Source organism: Maylandia zebra, linkage group LG9, assembly GCF_041146795.1.
Source record: "Maylandia zebra isolate NMK-2024a linkage group LG9, Mzebra_GT3a, whole genome shotgun sequence".
NCBI classification, from domain to species: Eukaryota; Metazoa; Chordata; class Actinopteri; order Cichliformes; family Cichlidae; genus Maylandia; species Maylandia zebra.
In genome coordinates this window covers 18,112,030-18,134,250 of record NC_135175.1, presented here as the reverse complement: position 1 = coordinate 18,134,250, position 22,221 = coordinate 18,112,030, and the positions used below count along the sequence as shown (strand labels likewise).

Genomic DNA, 22,221 nt, shown 5'->3' with positions numbered 1-22,221 from the left:
TTTAAAGCTCTTCTTTGGATGTTGGCTGCCTTTGGTTTCCTGTCAAGATGAGCCCACACTACTTCAACACTGCTCCACCATGTTTTAGAGTCGACTGTAGACACTCACTATTGTCCCTGTGTTTCAAATTTGGATTCATCACTCCATAAAACCTGTTGCTACTGATTTCAGTCTGTGTCTTGTGTAATTTGGCATACCTCAGCCTTTTCTCTATGTTTTCCTTACTCAATAATGGCTTCCTAACAGCAGCTCTTCCACTGACACCATTTCTGATGAGGCTTGAGTGAACAGCAGATGTATCAATTGAAGGGGCAATGCATCTCTCAGGTCCTCCGTCAGGTCTTTGCTGGATTTGTTTCCCCTGTTTCTTAAAGACCTGACTATCAGATGCTCTTCTGCTGTAGTCTTTAGACCTGCACCTTCTTTTGTGTTACTCCATCAGATTTTTTTAAGGGCATGCCACACACCATACTGAAAGATGCCAAGTTTTCAACTAAGAGCTCTTTGAAAATGACCTTCTTGGTACAGTTTTATGCCTTTCAAACTGTTATCTTTGGCATTTCATATTTTGATGTAACAAATGATGAGTTTTGTGACAGCTGTTAGTCACAAAGAGCCTAAAGATACAATTTAAAATGGGTTCTTTGTTAAGTTGTGTGATGTGTAGACACAACATTGTTTCATGCCTTGACTTAGGTGCCGTTTTCAGAGTTGAATGATTTGTAGGTCAGTGTTAAGTTGGTCAACAAACAAACACATTCTTCTGAAAATGTGAAGGTACAAGGACTGGACTCAAGATGACTGAAAAAGCAGCCAGTTTCCAGTGTTAAAAAAAAAAAGAGGAAAACTTTCAAAACTCTTGCCCCAAACTCTCTTTAGAAGTCTATTTTTCTATATGTTAGCTGTTGCTATTGCACTTAATGTCCGTCATAATACAGGGCATTATTCATCAACAATCCAATAGAAATGATACTGTTAAAATGACACAGACAGCATTAATCTGACTCTCTCCCTCTGGCAAAGAAGTTTCCATTCTGAGCTGACAACATAATACTTTAATAGTTACTCTGTCATTACATTCACTGTAGCAGTATACCTGTTTTATGGATTTTTTTTAAGAGCTAGAAACGCTAAGTAATAAAATTAATGAAACCTGCATTTCATTTATCTGCTTGACAATCGGGGTCCTGGTATTGTGTATGCTGACTGTCAACCTGTAATGGCTGTCTGGGACACCTCACTGTAAGAAAAGCCAGGCCTGCTTCACCTGCTATATCAAGTCAAAATCTCTGCTTCAGAGCAGGGCCACTGTATGGCTGATATTACACTGTTGTCCAGTGGTGAACCCACAGCAAATCACCCAATTAAAACCCACGTTTTTGTTTTCAGCAAGAATTTTCTGAATGAGAGAAATAAAAATAGAAGTTAGATGTTTGATTGTATGATGTGTGATTGACAAGGATCTCTAAAACTAAAAAGTATTTGTATTAATATTATTATTTTTTAAACACAAACCTAAGTACAATAACTTAAAACTGAAACTAGTTATTATATGTTGTTAACAACTATTGTAACTGCAGTTGTAACCACTGACCTACATTATGAACAGATAATTCAAAAAGTTGTTTATTAAATACTGTCTGGTTATTGATTAACTGTACTAAAAATCAGATAGTGGCTTCTTCATGTTGCTCTACTGTTTTGCTCCACATTGATCACAGCAGCGGATACTCAAGAAGGACATTTAATAAATTGGACTAGTCTTGTAAGATTTTACGAAGTACAGATTACGGTATTCGCATGATAACAGAGCCATCGTCGCGATGAAGTCCATGTCCAAGGTAAATAAAGTATTTGTACAGCAGATGCAACACGCCAGAGGCCTATTCCAGGCGAGTTAGTCAGCCAGTTTTGAGAACCTAGCATAAATATGACTTTAAAACAGTTGGGAATTGTGCTTATTGCTTAGCTCTTTTCTAATTATACAGTTCAGTTTTGTTTTGTTTTGTTTTTTTTAAAAAGAAAAGAAAACCGCTTTAATGTGGGAACTTTGACCTTGACTTAACCTTTAGTGCTTTTTCTTTCTTTTGAGCTGTGCTGCTTGTCTTCATGAAAAGCCAATAAAACTAGCAAACTAACATCTTCCAAACGCCTTCTTCTACTGGACAAGCCACACTCTCAAGCAGGACAAAGAAAGGAAGAAAAATCTCCTTATTAAAGAACTTGGGCTGTACTTTGTGCACTCTTTCCATTTTTTCGTCACTGTTATTTAGGTGGCCAACATTGGTTCGGACTTGCATAGGCTAACATTGTCTCTTAACGTAAATTAGCCGCTGCTTGCTAACAACGTTAAATGCTACTTACTTATTTATGATTTCATGCTTTAATTTTAAAGAAATACTTCCCGATGCATAACAATTAAGAATAACTGTAAAAACATGGAAGCAAAAGGCAGCTGAAGCTGATGCCAACGCTGGCATCGGTATTGGATTGATACTGACGCAATAGGATCGATATCTTGATGCATGCTCAGTCATCCAGGTAAGTAAATCTCCAAAAGTTGATTCTGTTCATCTGGAGGTAGCGTTTCTCCCACAAAACTGGACCTCCCAGCCCATTGTTCCTTCAGTGGGCTAGTTTCAGTCATTATGCAATGTACCATTTATAAGATTGGGGAAACCTGCAGTCAGCTGAGACTGAAGAAGTCACCTGGATGAGTGATGAAACGTTTCTCCCACAAAACACTATGTCCAGATGAACAGAATCAACTTTTGGAGAATAGGATCGATACTTTGCTTCTATTCTCCAATACAGTATGTTGCCCATTAAATTTTCTTAAATAAATTATTTGTTTAAATGGAAAAATAGAGCTCAAACATGCATTGTGAAACATTTATTAGCCTTTTTGTGCTGACTGTATAGTCTTTAACCTATATACATAGCAAACACTAACCCAAAGCGATTTAGAGTCTCAAAAAATGTCTGTGAAGGTTCTCAGTCATCCAGGTCATCGTAGTCAAATGAGCTTGCAAAGAAAAGGGTCTGGACTTCTTTAAGTTGCTTTCGCATGATATCATAATGATAAGGTGGGGGGCCAGGTTTCACAATGAGCTCAACTGAAAACCTGGCTGATTGGGACCCACACCCATTTTCACACCTTGGCTCATCAGGGGGTCCTTTGTCCCTCTGTGGGGGGTTACTCCCACTAGGTTTAAATCTGGGACTCCCCACCATTTGACCTTAGAACTGAAGAAGCTTCTCGGATGAGAGGTGAAACGTCTTCAAGCAACTTAAAGAAGTCCAGACGCTTTTCTTTGCAAGCTCAGTCTCAAAAAATATTTTTTTAAATAACCAATTTTTGTGGAAAGTGGAAATCACAAAAACTTTGTAATCATTAAAATGTCACTGTCACACAACACACTGTCACTCCCCTACATAAGCTGCCTTTATAGGTTAAAAGTATTGGTATTGGTATCGGCAGGACCTGCACCATATTCACTTGGTATCGGATCGATAACAAAATTTGCAGTATGACACGGCGCCAGTCAGCAGCGTTAGACGCTGACGTCAGTCACGGTTAGGAAAATCCAGCCAATCGCAAACGACAGCGCGCGAAGGCGGGGCAGCACGGGGCGGCCCGGGGGGGGGGGAATACAAACACCCAGGGTGCAGAGGCTCGTGTGTCAGTTGAAGCTTAAAGGAAAGGGGATTGAAGGGAAAGCAAACACGGAAACTTTTCTGACAATATCACCGCTGAACAACTGGTAACTGCTGATATACTTTATCTGCTCCCCGTGCAGCTAGGAGCATCTAATTGCTGAACTTCTTTTCTTTCTTTTTCATCTTTTAGATAACGCTTCAGCTTCAACGGTGCGCTCGTGACATAACAAACATGTCCCAGCAGGCAGTGAACGGGGTCTCGCACCGGGGCAGGGTGCTGACTTTGGACAGCATGAACCCCAACGTTAAGCGGGTGGAGTACGCGGTCCGCGGACCCATCGTCCAGCGGGCGGTGCAGATAGAGAAGGAGCTGAAGGAGGTAAAGTGGAGCCAAAGTTGGACAAAGCAGGAGAAAAGCGCGAACTGAGTTAAGAGTATCGCTGAGGTGGCACTCAGGAGGGAATTGGGTTTCAAAAGAATGGCTTGTTAATTTAAAGCTATGTGCTTTAAAGTGCGGGTTCTAACGTGGTTTTTTTTAAGTGTTAAATCATATTTCCCGTGTTTTTTTTAATTGTTTGTTGTTGTTTTTGTTTGTTTTAGCCAAGGGGAAGACACGGTTATGCAGTTATGTACATACCCAGCTGTTGAAACTATTAAACAGCTGGAATCTAACTCTACACAGCAGTCATAGGTCACACCTGTTGGAAATACCCCCATTATATATAAGCCCAGAAATTATTAAGATTGCCTCATATTAGATTTTGGCACTCAGTAAGTAAAAAGTGTAATTTTTCGACTCTGTTTCCTCCTGATACAGTTACAAAATAATAATTCAGGGCAGGCTTTGTGCATGAGATGCTTGACTTTTGCTGACTGGCTCAGGGAGTGGAAGCAGGACATTCAGGGCAGGTCAGCATTCAAAATGTTTGCATGCGTCACGATGAGCTTGTCGCCCTCTGCTCGTCTTACATTCAACAGGGCAATATTGATTTACTGTGCTCCCCTTAGGAAGTACAGCTAGGCTGAACAAGCTGTCTTTTGAAAGCTGTAACGCAACCCTCGGCTCTGCAGTTATGTCCTCTTCACGAGACACGTGATGAGCCTGCGGGGACGGCTCTGGCCTTCTTTGAGTACACTTTGCTCTCATCTTGCCAGGGGCGGCCAAAGGATCCAAAAGGATGTGTATAATACAAAGGGTTATTACATAAGAGGAGAGGGTGCACTCTCTGTCCTCCTTTGTTTCTTTCTGGGTTTACCCACCTCCCTTCTGCACGCGGGGGAGAGGTTTCATTGAACTGAGCTGCAGCTGTGAGGCCCAGCAGCCTCAGAGGCCTTTCTGTGCAAGGAGCCTTATAACAAGCAGCCCCCCCCCCCCAGTTCTGGTGAAATGTGGCCTCACTTCTCTGGTTGTCAAATTGTTCTTCTTTGCTTATTGAAGCCAAAGCAAATCCTGCAAAAAAAAACTTTTCCCAGAAGTCATGACAAAGTTGACTCGTCATCTATTGGTGAGCTTCCTGTCAAATCTTTTAACTGGAACACTTACTGACAACTCAGCAGATATTATGCGTGTGTGCGTCTGTGTGATAATGACCCAGACATCTGGCAGAACAGTGCCCACAGTGCTAATTCAAGCATGAACCTAAGCTTCTGGCAGTTCTTCACTTCCTGTCATAATAAAAGGGTGACAATACACCAGTAGAACGGGGGAAAAGAGCCCATCTATTACTGTAAACAGTTCTTTAATTTTCTTTTACTGAAATGAACATTGAGTGCATTTCAGTAAAATTTACTTTGATAAACCACATGATTAAAGCAACAAGGTTATTTTCCACTTTGCCTTAGTTATAGCTTGAATGAACCATGTTCCAGTTACTCTAGCACAGTTAAGCATAGAGAACAGAGTCCAAACTACAGCTGTTGTAAGTGAAATAACATTCACGATGACTGTCAGGCCTGTTGTCCCACAGGCTTTCTTGGCCTGGTCTGCAGGTCTGGTCTGCGTAATATTCACCTGGTGCTGACTGAGCAGGAGAAACGGAGCAGCGAGCCGGGGAACCAACTGGCTCCTATTCTACCCGGAGAACAGCAGTCTCTTTGTTGCTCGAGAATGGGGGCTAAAAAGGAAAAGTGCTGCATCCCGTTACTTAGATTCCAATCAAGCTCTTATCTGACAAAATCCTAACTCAAAGGACATTTGAAAGCTTGCTCTTGATATTATTCAAGGACACAAAAATGACTAATAGTGACTTGGTTTCAAGGAAAATACTTTCAGTTGAACTTAGAGGCAGGTTGCTTGCTGTTTTGTCATGTAGAGCACAGTGAATCATGGCAAGAATAATGTAAACAGCAGTTTGTTTGTTGTGTGTATGTAGTTGTTTAACCCAAAGGACAACTTAAACTACAGTAAGGTAAGGTGTATATTACCACAATATAGTCCACTTATTTTGGTGAATGTTAAGAAGTAAATAAGACCCAAAATGAATGTTGGGTTGAGTTTACCAGCAATTTTTGTTTTCTTTCTGTAGCTATTTAGAAATGTAGTGAAACGTAACATTATTTCATCATGATAAAAACAATGCCCAATCATTTTCATAGATTAAAATTATCCTTTTGGTAATTTTGGTTAACAGAAATCTTCTGTTTTGTCTTAATTATCTTATAAATGGTTAATATGTTCAAACCTGAAGCCTTTCACTGGTGAAAGTCCAAAATCTCTTGAGGTAAGGAATTACATATAGGAAAAGCCGTGTAGAACCCATCTGAGGCAGGTTTCAGAATAGACAGTGGCTGCAGTTCTGCAGAAAACAAAGCAAGTTCCCAAGATTTTTTGGGAGGTGCAAGAATTGGTGCGAGCCAGTAGAATGAGAACAGCATGTCCTGAATTTCAGAACCACAAAGACAGTTTACATAAACAGGGTGCAGTAAGCTCCGATGTACTTCTGGAACTGCTCTGTGGATTTTTTTCTTTTTATGTTCTTTGTGTTGTTGTTTTTTTTTATTGTATTACTAGATAATAAAATGTTGTATCCTTGCCTGAAATGCTAATTAAAGGCCACTTGTGGAAGTGTTTGGTAAAGTTAAATGGCCACACAGCAGTGCACGGATACTGTCGCCTCACGACAAGAACATTCCTGGGCTGAGCCTCCTGGTACGCTGGGGCCTTTTTGTGTACTGCATGTTCACTCTGTGCTTGCATGACTTCCTCCCATAGTCCAAACAAATGCTTCTCAGGTTAAATGGATTTCTAAATTGGCTATAGGCGTCAAATGAGAATGTGTGGTTGTCTCTCTTGATGGTTTGGTGACTGGATGTACCCTGCCTCTTACCCACAGTTATGAAAAAGGATATACCACTTCCCCCTTTGAGTGAAGTGTGGATGTACTATGTAGTTGTGTTTATATCACAATGCAATACAAACTGGGGATTTGCAGTTTTCTAATTGTATTTCAGACAAACCTTCAGTGAAGGCTTAGTACAGTTTTCACTTTAGTTTTATGACTGGCCCAGGCTGTCCAAAGTAACAGAGGACATCTGTTATCACATGTCCTCCTCTAATTAACAGCAAAGGGTGGTGCATGTTGTGATCAGTAAATAGACAAATGGGCTCCAGACCAGCGTGTGCATAATTTGGTTAGGTGAAATAGTTGACGAGGAAGGGTTCAAATAAAATGAAGGTGGACAATGAGGTGGACAGAAGCAGAAAATGGTTTGGATAAATAGAGGAATGAAATGAAGAGGACTCAAGAGTGTCTTATAATTGGATTCAGCCTGCAATTTGTGAGTGAAACCCCAACATCAACAATAGCAAATGACGTTTTTGTGTGTCTGGTAGCCCTGGCAGCAGGACTGTGCCCTTCCAGGCCAGCACTTTTGCGCTGCAGCCCAAACTACAGTCTGTACCAGAGCCTTTGTAAAACAAAAACTTCTAATGGTGAGAAGATCCATGTGAGGTTTATGAGGGGACAAAAAGCTCTATGTGAGATGAATACAAGGACTTCTGATTTGAGAGATTATCTCATCAGGCCTGGGAATGCCTCAGAATCCCCCAGGAGCAAATGGAAAGTGTTGCTAGGGGTAAGGGCCTCTAGAATATCCTTCTTGGTCTGCTGCCACCATGATCTGACTCCCGATAACCTCAAAATTTTCAAAAGAAGAGCAAACCAAATAGGGAAAATGAAAAATACAACACTGCTTAAAAGTTAAAGGCACTGCAGCTAAAACCGTAACCAAAAGCAAACATTGCACATGAAAAAAGAAGATAAGCCTAATAATATCGAAGAACAAGGTGACTGACTTTAACTGCAGTTGTAAATTCCATGACATTAGTGTGTTCATTAATGATTACATGTATTCTTACAGCTCCTGAGACAAGTGTAGCCTGTACATTTGAACCCGTGGCTCTGTTAAACATGCTTGGGTGGAAGTAAACATAAAAAAAAACATAATTCATGCTTGGCTTGCTTTCTACTCTTATGGTGTCAGCAAGTACAAGCTTTTATTGCTTTAAAGGATTACATGACAATACCAGTGCTTAAAGGGCAAAGAAATGCTAGCGCTCAGGACTGGTGACTAAGGCTACGTTCACACTGCAGGCGAAAGCGCATCAAATCCGATTTTTTTGACCCATATCCGATCATGGTGTGACAGTGTGAATGGCACAAATCCGATATTTTCAAATCCGATCTGGGTCACTTTCGTATGTGGTACTGAATCCGATACATATCTGATGTTTTAGAAAGCGACTGCTGTTTGAACGGTCACGTCGCATTAAATCCGTCTTTTACGTCACTGACACAAGACAGACGCCAATTATCAGCGCCGGAGAAGACATCGCGAATGCTTCCTGGCCATCCAGTGTAGATGTCAGTGAAACTGTTGGGAAGACAACGTGAACATTTTATTTGTACTGTATAATCTGCAGATTCTGACAGAAACCTGCAACTATCCTTTGAAGCACCGCTCCTCTCTAAAACAGCAATAAGGATAATTATTAGGTTATTTACATTACTTAAAGCAAAAATTGGGAAACGTAAAGTCCGAAGTCTTTATATTAAGGGCCATCAGTCAAACAATATTGTTTGCTCTGGGTCTAAACAGAGCGCGTTGTGTGTGACATCTTCTTTTGGGCATGTCGGCCGCTTTGAGCGTTCACACTAGGGAGGCATTTTATTTGTAGTGCGAACAAGCAGACAAAAAAATCGGATTTGATCAAAAAATTGGAATTGAGCATTAAGACCTGCAGTGTGAAGGTAGCCTAAATGTCTGTCATGTATATGCTTGTCAGAAAGAAAACCTTCTCTTGTGATCGTGTTGAAATGGTGATCCCGTTCTCATACAGACTTTATTATTTAGTAGTTTGAGATTTTATGTGTAGTAATCTGTTATATGCTTGTAAGCTATAACCTGAGGTTGCTCAGATTAGGAGCACAGCAAAGGTGATTTGTGATGTACCTCTTGGAGTTACTTTGCAATTCTCAATCCTGCTTCCTATGAGTCTTTGTTTTAATCTCTCCCTACAAAGAGTCTCTTATGCCGGGTATGCTTCTCATCTGCTCTTCTCCAGATGTCAGTTATGATGTAATAACCATAATCATTTTAACCATGATTGATGTTGGATGTCAAAAGAAGGAACGGAGAAAAAGACAGGGAAAACAGTAACGTTTCTGCTTTACCTTTGCTCACTTGTTTCCTCCTCACTTACTCCTTTTTTACACGTCCAAACTTGTTTGGTGAGCATATGTTCCTAGAATTAACAATGCAAACATTTTTTTTTTCACACTTTGTTCAGTCACTGATATCAGGTACCTTTCTCTGTTTTGTTCCAGGGAGCGAAGAAACCTTTCACAGAAGTCATCAAGGCCAACATAGGTGACGCCCACGCTATGGGTCAGAAACCAATTACATTTTTCAGACAGGTTAGACCACTCTCTTGGTTAAAGCTTACAATCTGTTAATGCTTGTGTTTTTGCTAAGTAGGACGGACTCATAATTACAGAAGGAAACAAAACTGTATGACAGAAAACCCAAAACAACCCTAAAGCCACATATGAAATAATGTTGAAGCAACACATTCCCGCCGAAGAAATATTTAGTGGCCAGCTCCTTGTTAGTCTTGCAATTTAGGTCATATATTATGAAACTGGTGTAGCATGGTGGTGCAGTGGCTAGCACTGTCACCTCACAGCAAGAAGGTTCTCAGTTTAAACCATATGAAGCTTCCATGTTCTTCTTGGGCCTCTGGGTTTCCCCCAGATGCCCAAAAGCCATAGATGTCTATGTCATATACACAGTACTTTCAGCACTAAGATAAAAGTACTCAAATAGAAGCTTAATGGTGGCATTTTAGTGTAACTTTTGATATTGGATTTAAAATTAAAAAACATGAACAATAAATGCTTAACTTTGCAAATAATTACAGATTGAATAAGTCACAGTGGTCACAGTTGTGGGACATGTAGTGATTTTTGTTCTTTTCCTCTCAGGTCTTGGCTCTCTGCTCTTATCCAGCACTGTTGGAAGATAGCAAGTTTCCTGAGGATGCCAAGCAAAGAGCACGGCGCGTTCTTGAGGCCTGCGGAGGCCACAGTATAGGTTAGACAACTCCCCCTCACTACACCAACCACATTCTCTGTCCCAGTCCTTCAGCACCTATGTCACTAGCATCTACGTCTATTTGTCTGCTTATCAATCATTAATTTGGACAGTCTGATCTCTGTGTAAACTGGTCAACTAAATATGTTACTTGTTAAACAAAGTTCATTGTCATATCATTAGGGGCCTACAGTGCTAGCCAGGGGATCGAGTGCATCCGTCAGGATGTGGCGCGCTACATCGAGAAAAGAGACGGTGGCATCCCCTCCAACCCCGACAACATCTACCTCTCCACTGGGGCCAGCGATGCCATTGTGGTATGTGCTGACTCACTTTGCTGCTGTACAAATGGCAACTGAGGACAGGTGCTTTAGTCAGCTTTTGTTAAATATATACTTATCTGTACTTTGTACATCTCTAATACTACTCCACCCACAGACCTTTGTCTGTCTCACTTTTTTGCAACCCAATCAGGCTGCTGAATGACCTTAAAATACCCTAACTCCTGCACTAAAGATCCTGCAGTATGAAACTTGTTTTTCCCCAATATGTTTCTATGTAGGTGTTAAAGTTTGTCTCCCAACAAAATTGATTGTTTGTACTCTTCTTTTTAATGTACACAATCAACCCAACAGTCCATACATAGTCTCCATAATAACAACACTCCACTCTCCTCCTTTTTCTCTTTACACCTTCCAATCCAAGACCATATTGAAGTTGCTGGTGTGTGGGGAGGGTCGTGACCGAACAGGAGTGATGATCTCCATCCCCCAGTACCCTCTGTACTCAGCTGCCCTGGCAGACCTGGGCGCTGTCCAGATAAATTACTACCTGGACGAAGACAACTGTTGGAGTCTGAACATCACAGAGCTCAGGAGAGCGCTCAGTGCCGCGAGGGAGCACTGCAATCCTCGTGTCCTCTGCATCATCAACCCCGGAAACCCCACTGGTACACCTCTTTGCAGTTTCTCCATGTGACGTTAAGAAGCTGCTGATGTTTTAGAGTCTTGTTGTGTATGTGTGGACCAAAACCAAACCTAGTTAACAATAATATTTGATCTTGGACAGTTAAGACTTCAAAGACATTTAGTTTATTCTCTCTGTCTTCACACACTTCTCCTAATTATCAAACTCTCTGCCCTGTGTGACAGGTCAGGTCCAGAGCAGGCAGTGCATCGAAGATGTGATCCGATTTGCTAAAGAGGAACATCTCTTCCTCATGGCCGATGAAGTACGTATTTCACATTCTGTTTTGTGTCCGAGTGCAAACTTTTACGCTTTAAAGGTTTCTTTCAAACTTACTGCACTGCAGCAGTTGTTTCTTTTACTTTGCTAATATTTTATCATATACACCAAAAGGGTGTGAGAAAAATGTCTTTGATGTTTATAATATAATGAAGTGTTATTAATGTTAATAAAGCCATGTTTATTTTATTTTTTTAGGTCTACCAGGATAATGTATACGCAGAGGGCTGCCAGTTTCACTCTTTTAAGAAAGTTCTGTTTGAGATGGGACCGGAGTACTCAAACACAGTGGAAATGGCTTCGTTCCACTCCACCTCCAAATGTTACATGGGAGAGTGAGTATCTCACACAGATACAGCCACACACATGCACACGTCATAAATATAAAGAAAATAAAGTGAAAGCCAGTAAATATGAGTGGAAGCAGTAAACAAGATTAAAATACACTAAAAAAAAGAATTTTGTTACATATACACAATGTAAAATTTTACATTTATTAGTATTTAATTAAGTGAAATTGACTTGATTGCTTTTCTGGTTATACAAAGCATATTCTCTTAATGATTCATTGTTTGAATAAATAAACCTTTGATTTTATATATTTCAGCTGCATTTTACTCAACATAATTACTTCACGTTTTCATTGGGGGTTTATGGTTGAGTTTTACAGATGCTTATTAGTAATGCACCTCAACTAAAACCAATAAACAAGCACGAAAACCCCACAGGGCAGCTGAAAATGGTCCTTGGAGTTGTTAATCCTTGTTGACGTGTACATCTCCTTCAGTTAGAGCAAACTTTACCTTTCTTGTCTCTGTTTGTTTTCTAGGTGTGGATTCCGTGGAGGATACATGGAGGTCATCAACTTGGACCCTGAAGTGAAAGCCCAACTCATAAAACTAGTGTCTGTGCGTCTGTGTCCACCAGTCCCCGGACAGGCCCTACTGGATCTCGTGGTGAACCCCCCACAGCCTGATGAGCCCTCTTATGCCACTTTTATGAAGGTCTGAGTGTATGCAAACAGAATTAACTAGTGCAAACATCGCCTCACCTAATCTACACACAAAAGCTGTGTTAGGTTTGATAAAGTTCTCAGGTGGCACTCGGTCAGATCAGGTTTTGAAATTTGAACATACAATCAGAGCTGTTTTGTTTCACATCTTCTGGATTTCTACTCATTGTGGTCTGGTCTTCATTAAGTCTCAATTATAGATGACCACAATCTGACTAAACAAGTATGCAAACTGGTAACTCCCACAGATGTTCTCTTTAGCTGTTTGTGAGACTTAAACAATGATGAGAAAGGTTTTTGAATCATTCCTTAAAAAACACTCCTGCTATTACATCAGTATTTGTGGTGTCCGGATTGAGCTGCCCTGTTCTGGTTACTTCGTCTCAGCTGCTCCATCTTTTTCAATTATTTTCCACTGTTGTTGATTTACTTATGTTGGACTTTTGGTCACTGTCTTTATGCATTACATAACCCTTGGATGTGTCATGGACTACTGCCCCGAGAGGCGCCTGTAAAAAATTTTATTGTTTCATCAGTGAGTCCAAGGGATTCATGTTCTGAGATAGCAAAATGTCCTGTAACCATTCTGCTCCATGCTTCATGATCCAGAGTTAAGATGAACTTTTGGTGTTAGTGTGATGTGTTTGCTGTCTAAAAGTTTTATAGAACATTAATATTATATTTTGAAAACTCATTATTTTTGAAAAGCAGTAGTTTCTTTCATGTTGTCCATTGACATTTTATTTAGTCTGTTGTCTTCTAGCAAGGTGCAGAAATTGCTTCATACCTTTTTTTGAATTACACTTAGTTATGTTTTCGCCCATTTCAAGACTGCGCTCTGTGCTCTTGGCGTGATCTTTCAGTACCCTTTTCTGGGAGATTAGCAGCAGTCTTGAATTACCTTCCTTGTATGCAGTTCGTAAAAATATAAAGTGAACATTACACCCAGGTGTTTGCGAAGGCTTTTGTAACCGTTTTCTAACTTTCGGAGATCTGTAATGCTTTAAACCTTGTTGTAATCAAGGTTCGGTTCACACTGGTCTTTCTTAGGCACAGACTTTCACAACCACACTTTGAGTTGCTTTATTTGCTGGGAAGGCCTCTACTGCAACTCACACTTCCAATCTAATCTCCTTACTTGGTACACCTGACTCCGAGTAGCTTTTAGAGAAGTCAATGTCACAGAGGTTCTCTTAGGTTGGTTTTTCCAGCCTGCTTTGTGAGTAATTAACTCGATGTGTTCAGTGAGGACTTGAAAGACAGCTTGATCATCATTAATGTGCTCATAGCTAGTGCAAACCTTCAGTTGTCTTTGTTGTTGCAGTGTGTAGCTGCGAGTTTTAGCTGTGGGAAAGTCTGATCTTCAATTATTGTGTAGTGAATGGATGGCTACATACAGGTATGCCACCATTGGCCACAATGGGGCTGGTAAACAAACGATTGTTTGTGTTAGATTCAAAGCCTACGTCCTGAATTACACATTGAAACCAGATATACATGTTTTTGTCTACCCAGTATCTTTCCTTACTATTTTATGCAGAATACAAAATAATCATAGTTGGTACTTCACCAAAACCTGGCAAATGAACGCCAAAGTTAAAACAGTACATAGTATCATGTGAACATGGGCTGACATAGTAGCATTGTATTTTATTTTAAACGGCTTTCACTCATATAATGCTGACAGTTTTACCTTTTGTTTTCCCTCCAGGAGCGGACGGCAGTGCTATCAGCTCTGGCCGAGAAGGCCCGGCTAACAGAGCAGATCTTCAACACAGTGCCTGGTATCACCTGTAACCCAGTCCAGGGAGCCATGTACACCTTCCCTCGCATCACTCTACCTCAGAAGGCCATTGACAAAGCCAAGGTCTGCTCGATACACCCACTGCATCCCTTGAGTTACTCTTGTGTGCAGGCAATTTTGCTTATAAATAAGGTGTGTGTGTGTGCAGGAGTTGGGCCTGGTTCCAGACATGTTCTATTGTATGAGGCTGTTAGATGAGGAGGGAATCTGCCTGGTACCAGGAAGTGGCTTTGGTCAGAGAGAGGGAACCTACCACTTCAGGTCAGTATGGCTAAATTCACACGCTGAGTATGTTCAAATAGTTTTTGCTTAGAAAGATTTCAAAGTGAGAGAAGTGACCTGGAAGTATATGGATGGAAGAGCTGTTGGAATTATCTGAGCAAAAGAGCTCCAGTGTTTCCTTTATTATCTTCTGTAGCACAAAATACTGATATATTATGAAAAACACAAGCCTGTTAAACCCACAGTTGAACTACTAAATCTCCTTCTTGTCAGTTTGTTGCCCTGCATAAAAAATGTAGATTTGTGTAAGCTCTTTAAATCTAACTTGTGAGCAATAATAATTAAAGTGTGTCTGTATGATTTACGTTCATTTCTGGGGTGGGGGGGGGGGGGTCTTTTGAATGATCATGAATTAATAAAAAAAATATGGGATAAGAGCTAGATGGAGGGAATTTTCAGTCATAGAAATCCTAGAAAAGGAGTTGATGAGGAGTTATTTACACTCTGCAGCAGTAAAACTTAAAAAAATAATAATACACTTTATTTATTTATTTAGATTTATTTCATTGTTTGGCTATGAGGGACATTTACTAAGCGAGGCAAATTAGCTTGATGCCGCAATCACAGGATCATCTACTAACGGTGTACTAATTTACATACACAGCCAGTTCATTTCAATAATAACCAGCATTGTGCCCAGAGCAGAGCAGATTTGTGGCTCAAAAGCCAGCAGACCCAGTGAAGGAGGGAGTCGGACCAAAATAACACAGTGTAAACGCAGGCCTTAAGTATGTGTTTCTTTGTGAAAACAGCAATGTAGTTCAAGCAGAGGCTGAAAAGGAATCAGTGGTTTTCATGAAAGGACAAAGTCTCTGATACAAATTCCCGGGCTCTGTGTGAGGTCCCGTTGGCTGAGACTGAGGTGGTGTTCAGGGTTTATGCAGAGAAGCTCTGCGTTATTACAAACCTTTCCACTGTATAAACTAGGGGTGAGGGGGGGAAATTGATGCAGCGGTGATATTTTGTGTGGCAATATTGTATCAATACAGGGACACCAGATACTGATATTTTATTAGATAACTTAAAGTACTCTCAGAATACTGACCCTATGTCTTTGTTTTTCTAAAAAATTCCAACCTTTGTAATGAAGTAGTAATTTTCATCAGTTCTCATTTATATGACCTAACTAAATCGGTGGGGTAAAAACGTGTGGATTGGTTTAAACCCCACAGCACCCAGTGTGACGTTAGTCTAGTTTGATTCGGCTGTGTTTTAATGCGGTTTCATTCTCTACGCACTTATCAAATTTCTTATCAATTTTACACCTTTCCTTGACATCATGACATTTTTTCATCAAGGTCAAGGTAAAGTGATTAGGAGGTAATTTTTGTACTAGTCAAACGTAACTACCGCCCCCTGCTGTCCACATTCAGAGTTGAAACTTTTCAGGTGTAAACTAAAACAAAAGGACATTTCACTTTGCATTCATTTTTAAGTCATATTGATATATATTCACCAACAAGAGAGAATGAGACATGAGACCACTTATATCTGTTTATTCTGATGTTGCATTACGTTTCTTTCTGTGCCAGTATTTCCATCTTGTTTGCATATGTGCTCCCACTAACACCCTCTGCTTATCCCCAAATCCAATTCCACTCGATCACAAGTTCTCTTGTGACATGAACAGTTTTCTTTAAATATGAACTTTTCAACTCTCCTACTGCCCTGCACTAACATTATGCTGAATTGTCTGAATCTAAATACACCTAAGTTTGGGTTTTATTACTCCTTTGCCCTGCTGCTCTTCTATTTGTCTCCCTTCCATCCTGAAGTTTGAGAAGTTAAACTTCTCTATCTTACAATATCAAACACACACACTTCATGACTTCAGGAGAGTTTGTGATCCTGTTCACTTTGTGGCTCACTTGTGCGTGCGGTGACACGTGCCTCATAAGCTTATCACTCATCTAACTGTGAATTTCAGTTGTGCTGCACAGAGGCAGCTGGCACTCTGAAACTCAATCCGAATCTGCAGCTAACTAGTCAGTACCTGCTCAGTCAGTTCATAATGTAAACATTTTGATTTAACTATGGAGAAAGTTTTACCTTACTAATTTATGGCTCAGCGGTGACACCTTGTGTCAGTTTACAGTCACACAGGTTTAAGTCTAAGCAAAGTTTGCATTTATATGAAAACAAACTAGTCAAAATAACATAATGTAGTTTGTAAAACATGTTGAAAAAAAAGCGTAATTCATTGCAGTTTTTACCTCTCAGCTGTATGAAGCTGATGAGGTGTTATCCTCACCCTGCCACACAGGCAGGGCAGGCAGTGTGGACACAAGGTTTCTGAACATGATAACTGAAGATGAACGTGAACTAGGATTTTCAAATGCATACTACACCTGCACCTCTACTAGGAGGCTGAGGGGTAGCACTGGTGGCCAACAGTATTTAACAAATACTCCTTGATCCAAAAACAAAAAGCTGTATTGGATAAAGCCTGATTGTTTGCACCATCCTTCTATTACGTAAATCTGATTTCCAGTTTTACAGCACCTCTACCGATACCTTTATCATTAATCTGAACCCACCTTTTCTCCGTCCAGAATGACCATCCTGCCGCCAACTGAGAAGCTGAAGGTGGTACTGCAGAAGATCCGGGAGTTCCAGTTGCGCTTCACACAAGAGTTTTCTTAATGGTCCCACATCTCAAGAACCAACTGTTCAGTGCCAGTATCATTAAGTACCTTTACGTGACTGAGGCAGAAGCCCCGTTCATGTTCGTACAGCACATGAAGATGATGTCAATAAGTTTTACTACATGATGCACTTTCTTAAAGTATTGCCCTGCAGGTTTTTAATGTTCAAACTGATGATAGTACTGATTGTCTCTGCAGTTTCTTACTCTGCTGGTGCATCCCTCTCCTGCCAATTCATTTTAAGGGATTACTTGATTAACTAACCGTTGTTTTATGCCCCTGCCACGTTGAGGCGTACTCTCTGGGCTGTTCACATGTCTCAGAATGTAGCCAATTGTATTAGTAATTGTTTTAATTGTTCTTAAATGTAATTAAAACCAAACACTTGTTTTCTGAAACTGCGTGCAGTGCCTGTTCCTATATTTGCAACACATTCTCTGGCATGACTTGTATCCATTAAACAAACACAAAGAGCCACTTCTCAGCGCTGGCCTGCAAATGTGCCAGCATTTTCAGTTTTATTTAAAAAGGATTAATCTTGAACAGTGCTTACATGCTTTCAGAAACAAGAAACCTGAATCTTGGAATGAACACAAACTAAAAGGATGATTGAAAAGAAACCATCGCAGCAAATCAGTAACACCATTTTTGTTTAATTACTGCATTCCCTTCACCTTCCCAGAGGTTTTGTCAGCATCCTCTGAAACTCTGCACAAGCACGGTAAGAGTTCTTTGCTACTTCTCAGAGGAAGTTCAAAGTTCGTCTCTCTTCTGTGATAGCTTTGTGGCATGCTCCTCCAAGAACTTACTGAACCCTTCTACTGTTCTGTCACCACCTTCGAATTTGATGGGGCTCTGCTTCTTGTTGCTCGGGGCGAAATATATCGTGGGGAAGCCTTCCACTTTGTAGCTGTCGTTGGGTATGTCGTTGGCTGTGGCGTCCATCTTGGCAATCACTAGGTTTTTCTCACCCTTGTACTTTTTGCCCAGAGCCAAATAATCAGGCTCTAATTTCTTGCAGTGGCCGCACCAGGGGGCGTAAAACTCGATCAGGACGTCCTTCTGGGTATCCATGACGATATCGTCAAAAGTTTTTCCTACAACCACCTTAACAGGTCCTTTGTTGTTCTTTGGCACCGGCTGGGACTTGATGATGGGTTTGAGCTTTCCTGTGGACAAAATTTAGAGTTTTAGTGAAATTTACACATCTGTCAATACAAACTCTAAATGAACAAGTTAAGTCCTTCATGCAAAAACCCCACACAGATTTTTAGCACTTGCCTTTCTTAAAAGCCACGACAAAATCTCTCAGCACTTCCGAGTCAAACTCCTCGGGCTCCATCGCATATTTTTTGCCTCCATCTGCCAGAATTCCCACATTCACTTCCTCTCCGCTCTCACTCAGGCCCAGGCCCTTCAGCTCTTCCGCATAATCCTCCTCATCAGCGATAGCAAATGTATACTCTGGGAAGTCTTTGGCTACATCGAGCACCTTGCCCCTCCAGAACTGCGTAGCTGAAAGTGAAAGGAGACAAGGCGTATGTGTTACAGCACAGAACTCCTCCCGCATGAATGTTGCTGCTATTCACAGTAGTTGCAAGTGTAAGCAGATGACTCCTCCACCCTACTCGCCTTTTCTGTAGTCAAAGCTGAAGTCAACGCCATAATACACAACCACCAGGGGTCTTTTCGTGTAGCGTTTAGCATCGTTGCTTGGTTTTCTGTGTCCCACAAGAGGAATTACATGTTTTTTGAAGAACTCTTGCACGTCAGACACCACCGTCGAGTCCTGTATTATGAAGAAGAACGTGTTGATGTCAAATGTTTTCCCCCCCCCAACGCAACACTGCTGACATTTGCAGATCAGAGTAGTGCAACAATCAAAACGATAGCTGCTGCTAGGCGATGCAGTGCATTTATGCACCAACGGTGACTGAACGAAAGCACAGCCATTTGCAATGCTGATGAGTTTCATACACACTGAAACAAAATTCAAATCAGTCACAACAATCTGTTGGAAGTAAAAGACTCCACCTTGACTGAAAACGTGCGAGACGATGGCTCGTGCTTGGAGCGGAATTTTTCAGGCTGGACAATAACGACGTGACCGGGAGAAACTTTGAGCAGTTTGGCCACTTCGGCACTGAAGGAGTGACGGAAAGTGAAGTCCTCCCTTAGCGAGTTACCTGCAAGCCAAACAGCAGTGAATACAGTTAATACATATGCAAATCCCAAAGAACTCCAGAGAACTGAAGATGAGTGATATCAAAACCCAGAGGAGAGGGGAAAAAAAAACAAAAAACTGTACGCTATTTTTATGGAATTACTTACAAGCTTCAACGTAGATGTCATAGGCTGCATCCTGCTCGCTGGAAAACACTCCGACTATGACAGCATCATCGCCATCTTTGATGAGCTCCTGGATCTGTTTCGCTGCCTGTACCTGCTTGGAGGGCGGCCCAGCCTGCTCACTCATATAGTCAACAATCCCTATGGAGAAGGTGGAAGACATGGATCAGCTTTGTTAGAGGATGAAAAGAAGCCAAATGTACATGCTGTGTCAAACCGCAGTATACATACTACACATTTTGTGACCTACCATTTTTTTCTCTGGGTCCGTTGTATTCAAACACCTTGCCCTTCCTGAAGATCTTCAGAGTAGGATAGCCGGTGACCCCGAAGCGTGAGGCGAGCTCGCTTTCCACTGTGGCGTCCACCTTGGCCAGAGGGATGGGAGGAGTGCGCTGGCTCAGTTCCTTGGCCGCCTTCTCATACTCTGGAGCCAGACGCTTACAGTGTCCACACCTGGAGGTGATAATTAGTTTATTACTTCCCCCCCTCAGAGACCATCTACAGTTTATGGCATCTAACCAGTACTTCATAACTGACTCACCATGGGGCGTAGAACTCCACCAGGATGATGTCTGCGTTATTTACAGTGTCATCAAAGTTGTCTTTGGTCAGCACCAGTGTGGCTTCAGGAGGGGGCTTCCAATCTGGTTGAGCCACCTCTTTAACACGCTCCACAATGGCTGCAGGAAACGGATAAAATTAGCCATGCCGGTGCTTCATTTGTTTAACAAAATGATGCTCAGACTGGACGAACCACTCTTACCCTTCTCTGTCCGCTCTCCGTCATAGTCCACAGGCTCCCCGTTTTTAAGGATCTTTATGGTGGGATACCCAGACACATCGAACCTGCTCCCCAGACCACTGGCCACTGTCGCATCCACTTTGGCTACAGGTATAGGAGGGTCATTCTCCTTGAGCGTCTGGGCAATTTTTTCATATTCTGGGGCAAACTGCTTGCAGTGACCGCACCTAAAGTATACCAAAAACAAAGGGACAGAGATAATGCAACAGGATGTAGACAGGAAGAGGCACGCTGTAAAGTTTGCATGGCTCATTGGTTACAGTTTGAAAACAATCAGAGCTTCTTCTGTTTCTCCAACTCACTCAGACTCATAAGGATTTCAGTAGTTTGGCACATCCAACTTACCATGGAGCGTAAAACTCCACCAAGACCGTGTCTTTGCCCTCTATGAAGGTGTCGAAGTTGTTGTCGGTGAGCACCAGCACCCCGTTCTCTTCTTTCACTTCTGTATCGTCGTCTTCATCATCCTCTTCATCGTCACTGTCCTCTTCATCAGTCTCCTCTTTGCTTTCTTCAACATCTAAACACCAAATAAGCAAGCAAACAGAGCACACACTGATTTCAGTCCGTGTCAGATCCACTACAGCCTGGATTCATTTCTTGCGTGCATTCAGTGAAGACCCTAAAGTGCATTTATTCAAGTGTGTTGACATTAGCGGTCCTGTTAGCTGGCAAGCTAACACAACTACACTAATTAGCTCGTTAATTTTAACACAATAAACCGACCTTCCTACTTCAATAAATAGTTCAGCTGCAGGGTTGTACAAATGCCCACACTCACCCTCTTCACATCTGCTGACAGTCGCGAAATGTGCAACGCCAAGCAGCACAATTAGCAGCAGAGCAAGCTTCTTCATTGTGTCCACAGATGATACGGCCCCGCGTCAATCGTTGTTGCTGCTCGATCACGAGTAGCCGGCTAATTAACTTAGCTAATAAAAAAGGCTGATGAATGTCATCAAAAACACTGCGGGCTGCACAGACCAGCCGCCCGGATCAATACTGATGTGTGGCCCCACCAACCTTTAGCATACCTTTCATACAAACTAGCCCTTCAGAAAGCACACAGTTCACCACCCCCTCCTCCTCCCCTGTACTGGAACTTGTCTGACTTGCCACGTCGTGATTGGACGCCATCATCGACTGTCCTCCAATCACACGTCGCCACTCAATTCCTGAGGCTGAAACGTTGACAGATACTATTGGATGCTTTTGTTTACTCTTTTCTGGCTCACGGCAAAGTTTTTCAAAGCGTTTGTTTGTTTAGTTTCATAATTTTAAAAGTATTTTTTATGTTTTAAATGAGTGTTAACAGTACCTTAAATATATATGGTACACAAATAATAAATAGTCACTGCACATGACTATTTTTAGCCTGATGTTTAGAGGATTTAGGGAGGAAATTATTCATTAAACAGGAAGAGATGGCCTGGTGATCTGTCTTTACATGTTTACAGCTTCCTGTGTTGAAGACAACAGAAACCCATAAGGGTCATTTTCATATCTTACTGTTCCAACTCCACTTCTTTTTCTTTCGACAGTTCCCTTTATGGGATGCCACAGCAGTTAATCTACCTCCATGCATCTCACCCTCCCCTGTCACACCAGCCCTCTGCATGGCCTCCTTCCCTACTTCCATAAATGTTCCAAATGTCCATACCAAATATCAACACTGCTGAAATCTGGTATTTATACTGGACTGATATTAAGTCAACAGCATTGATACTTTGTTTCTGTCCTCTGAGTTCAGTATGTAACCCAATGAATTGTTATTGTTGGTTTGTTTTTGTTTTAGAAATGAACAAGTATACCTTAAAGATGCACTATG

The 22,221-nt window shown here is 41.4% G+C and overlaps 2 protein-coding genes across 3 annotated transcripts; one reads left to right on the top strand and one right to left on the bottom strand.

The window, feature by feature from the left end:
• The first annotated feature begins 1,688 nt into the window (after positions 1–1,688).
• si:ch211-217a12.1 (alanine aminotransferase 2-like) lies at positions 1,689–17,637 on the top strand. Of its 2 annotated transcripts, none has more exons than XM_004546560.5 (12): positions 1,689–1,841; positions 3,851–4,039; positions 9,486–9,575; positions 10,143–10,251; positions 10,435–10,568; positions 10,957–11,200; positions 11,403–11,482; positions 11,695–11,831; positions 12,326–12,500; positions 14,220–14,375; positions 14,461–14,573; positions 17,147–17,637. In XM_004546560.5, the coding sequence occupies exons 1-12, from the start codon at positions 1,824–1,826 to the stop codon at positions 17,235–17,237; spliced, it is 1,536 nt and encodes a 511-aa protein (XP_004546617.1). In that variant the 5' UTR covers positions 1,689–1,823; the 3' UTR covers positions 17,238–17,637. The 2 variants fall into 2 exon arrangements, with proteins under 2 accessions (XP_004546617.1, XP_004546618.1); XM_004546561.4 differs by lacking the exon at positions 1,689–1,841 and adding an exon at positions 3,636–3,764.
• Positions 17,638–17,717: 80 nt separating this feature from the next.
• On the bottom strand, positions 17,718–21,491 carry pdia4 (protein disulfide isomerase family A, member 4). The gene is made up of 10 exons (XM_004546559.4): positions 21,175–21,491; positions 20,739–20,913; positions 20,355–20,560; positions 20,133–20,271; positions 19,839–20,044; positions 19,571–19,729; positions 19,274–19,425; positions 18,872–19,028; positions 18,521–18,754; positions 17,718–18,408 (listed from the first exon to the last, which is right to left on the bottom strand). Exons 1-10 carry the CDS (start codon positions 21,248–21,250, stop codon positions 17,993–17,995), a joined length of 1,920 nt encoding a protein of 639 aa, XP_004546616.2. The 5' UTR covers positions 21,251–21,491; the 3' UTR covers positions 17,718–17,992.
• Between the last annotated feature and the right edge of the window lie 730 nt (positions 21,492–22,221).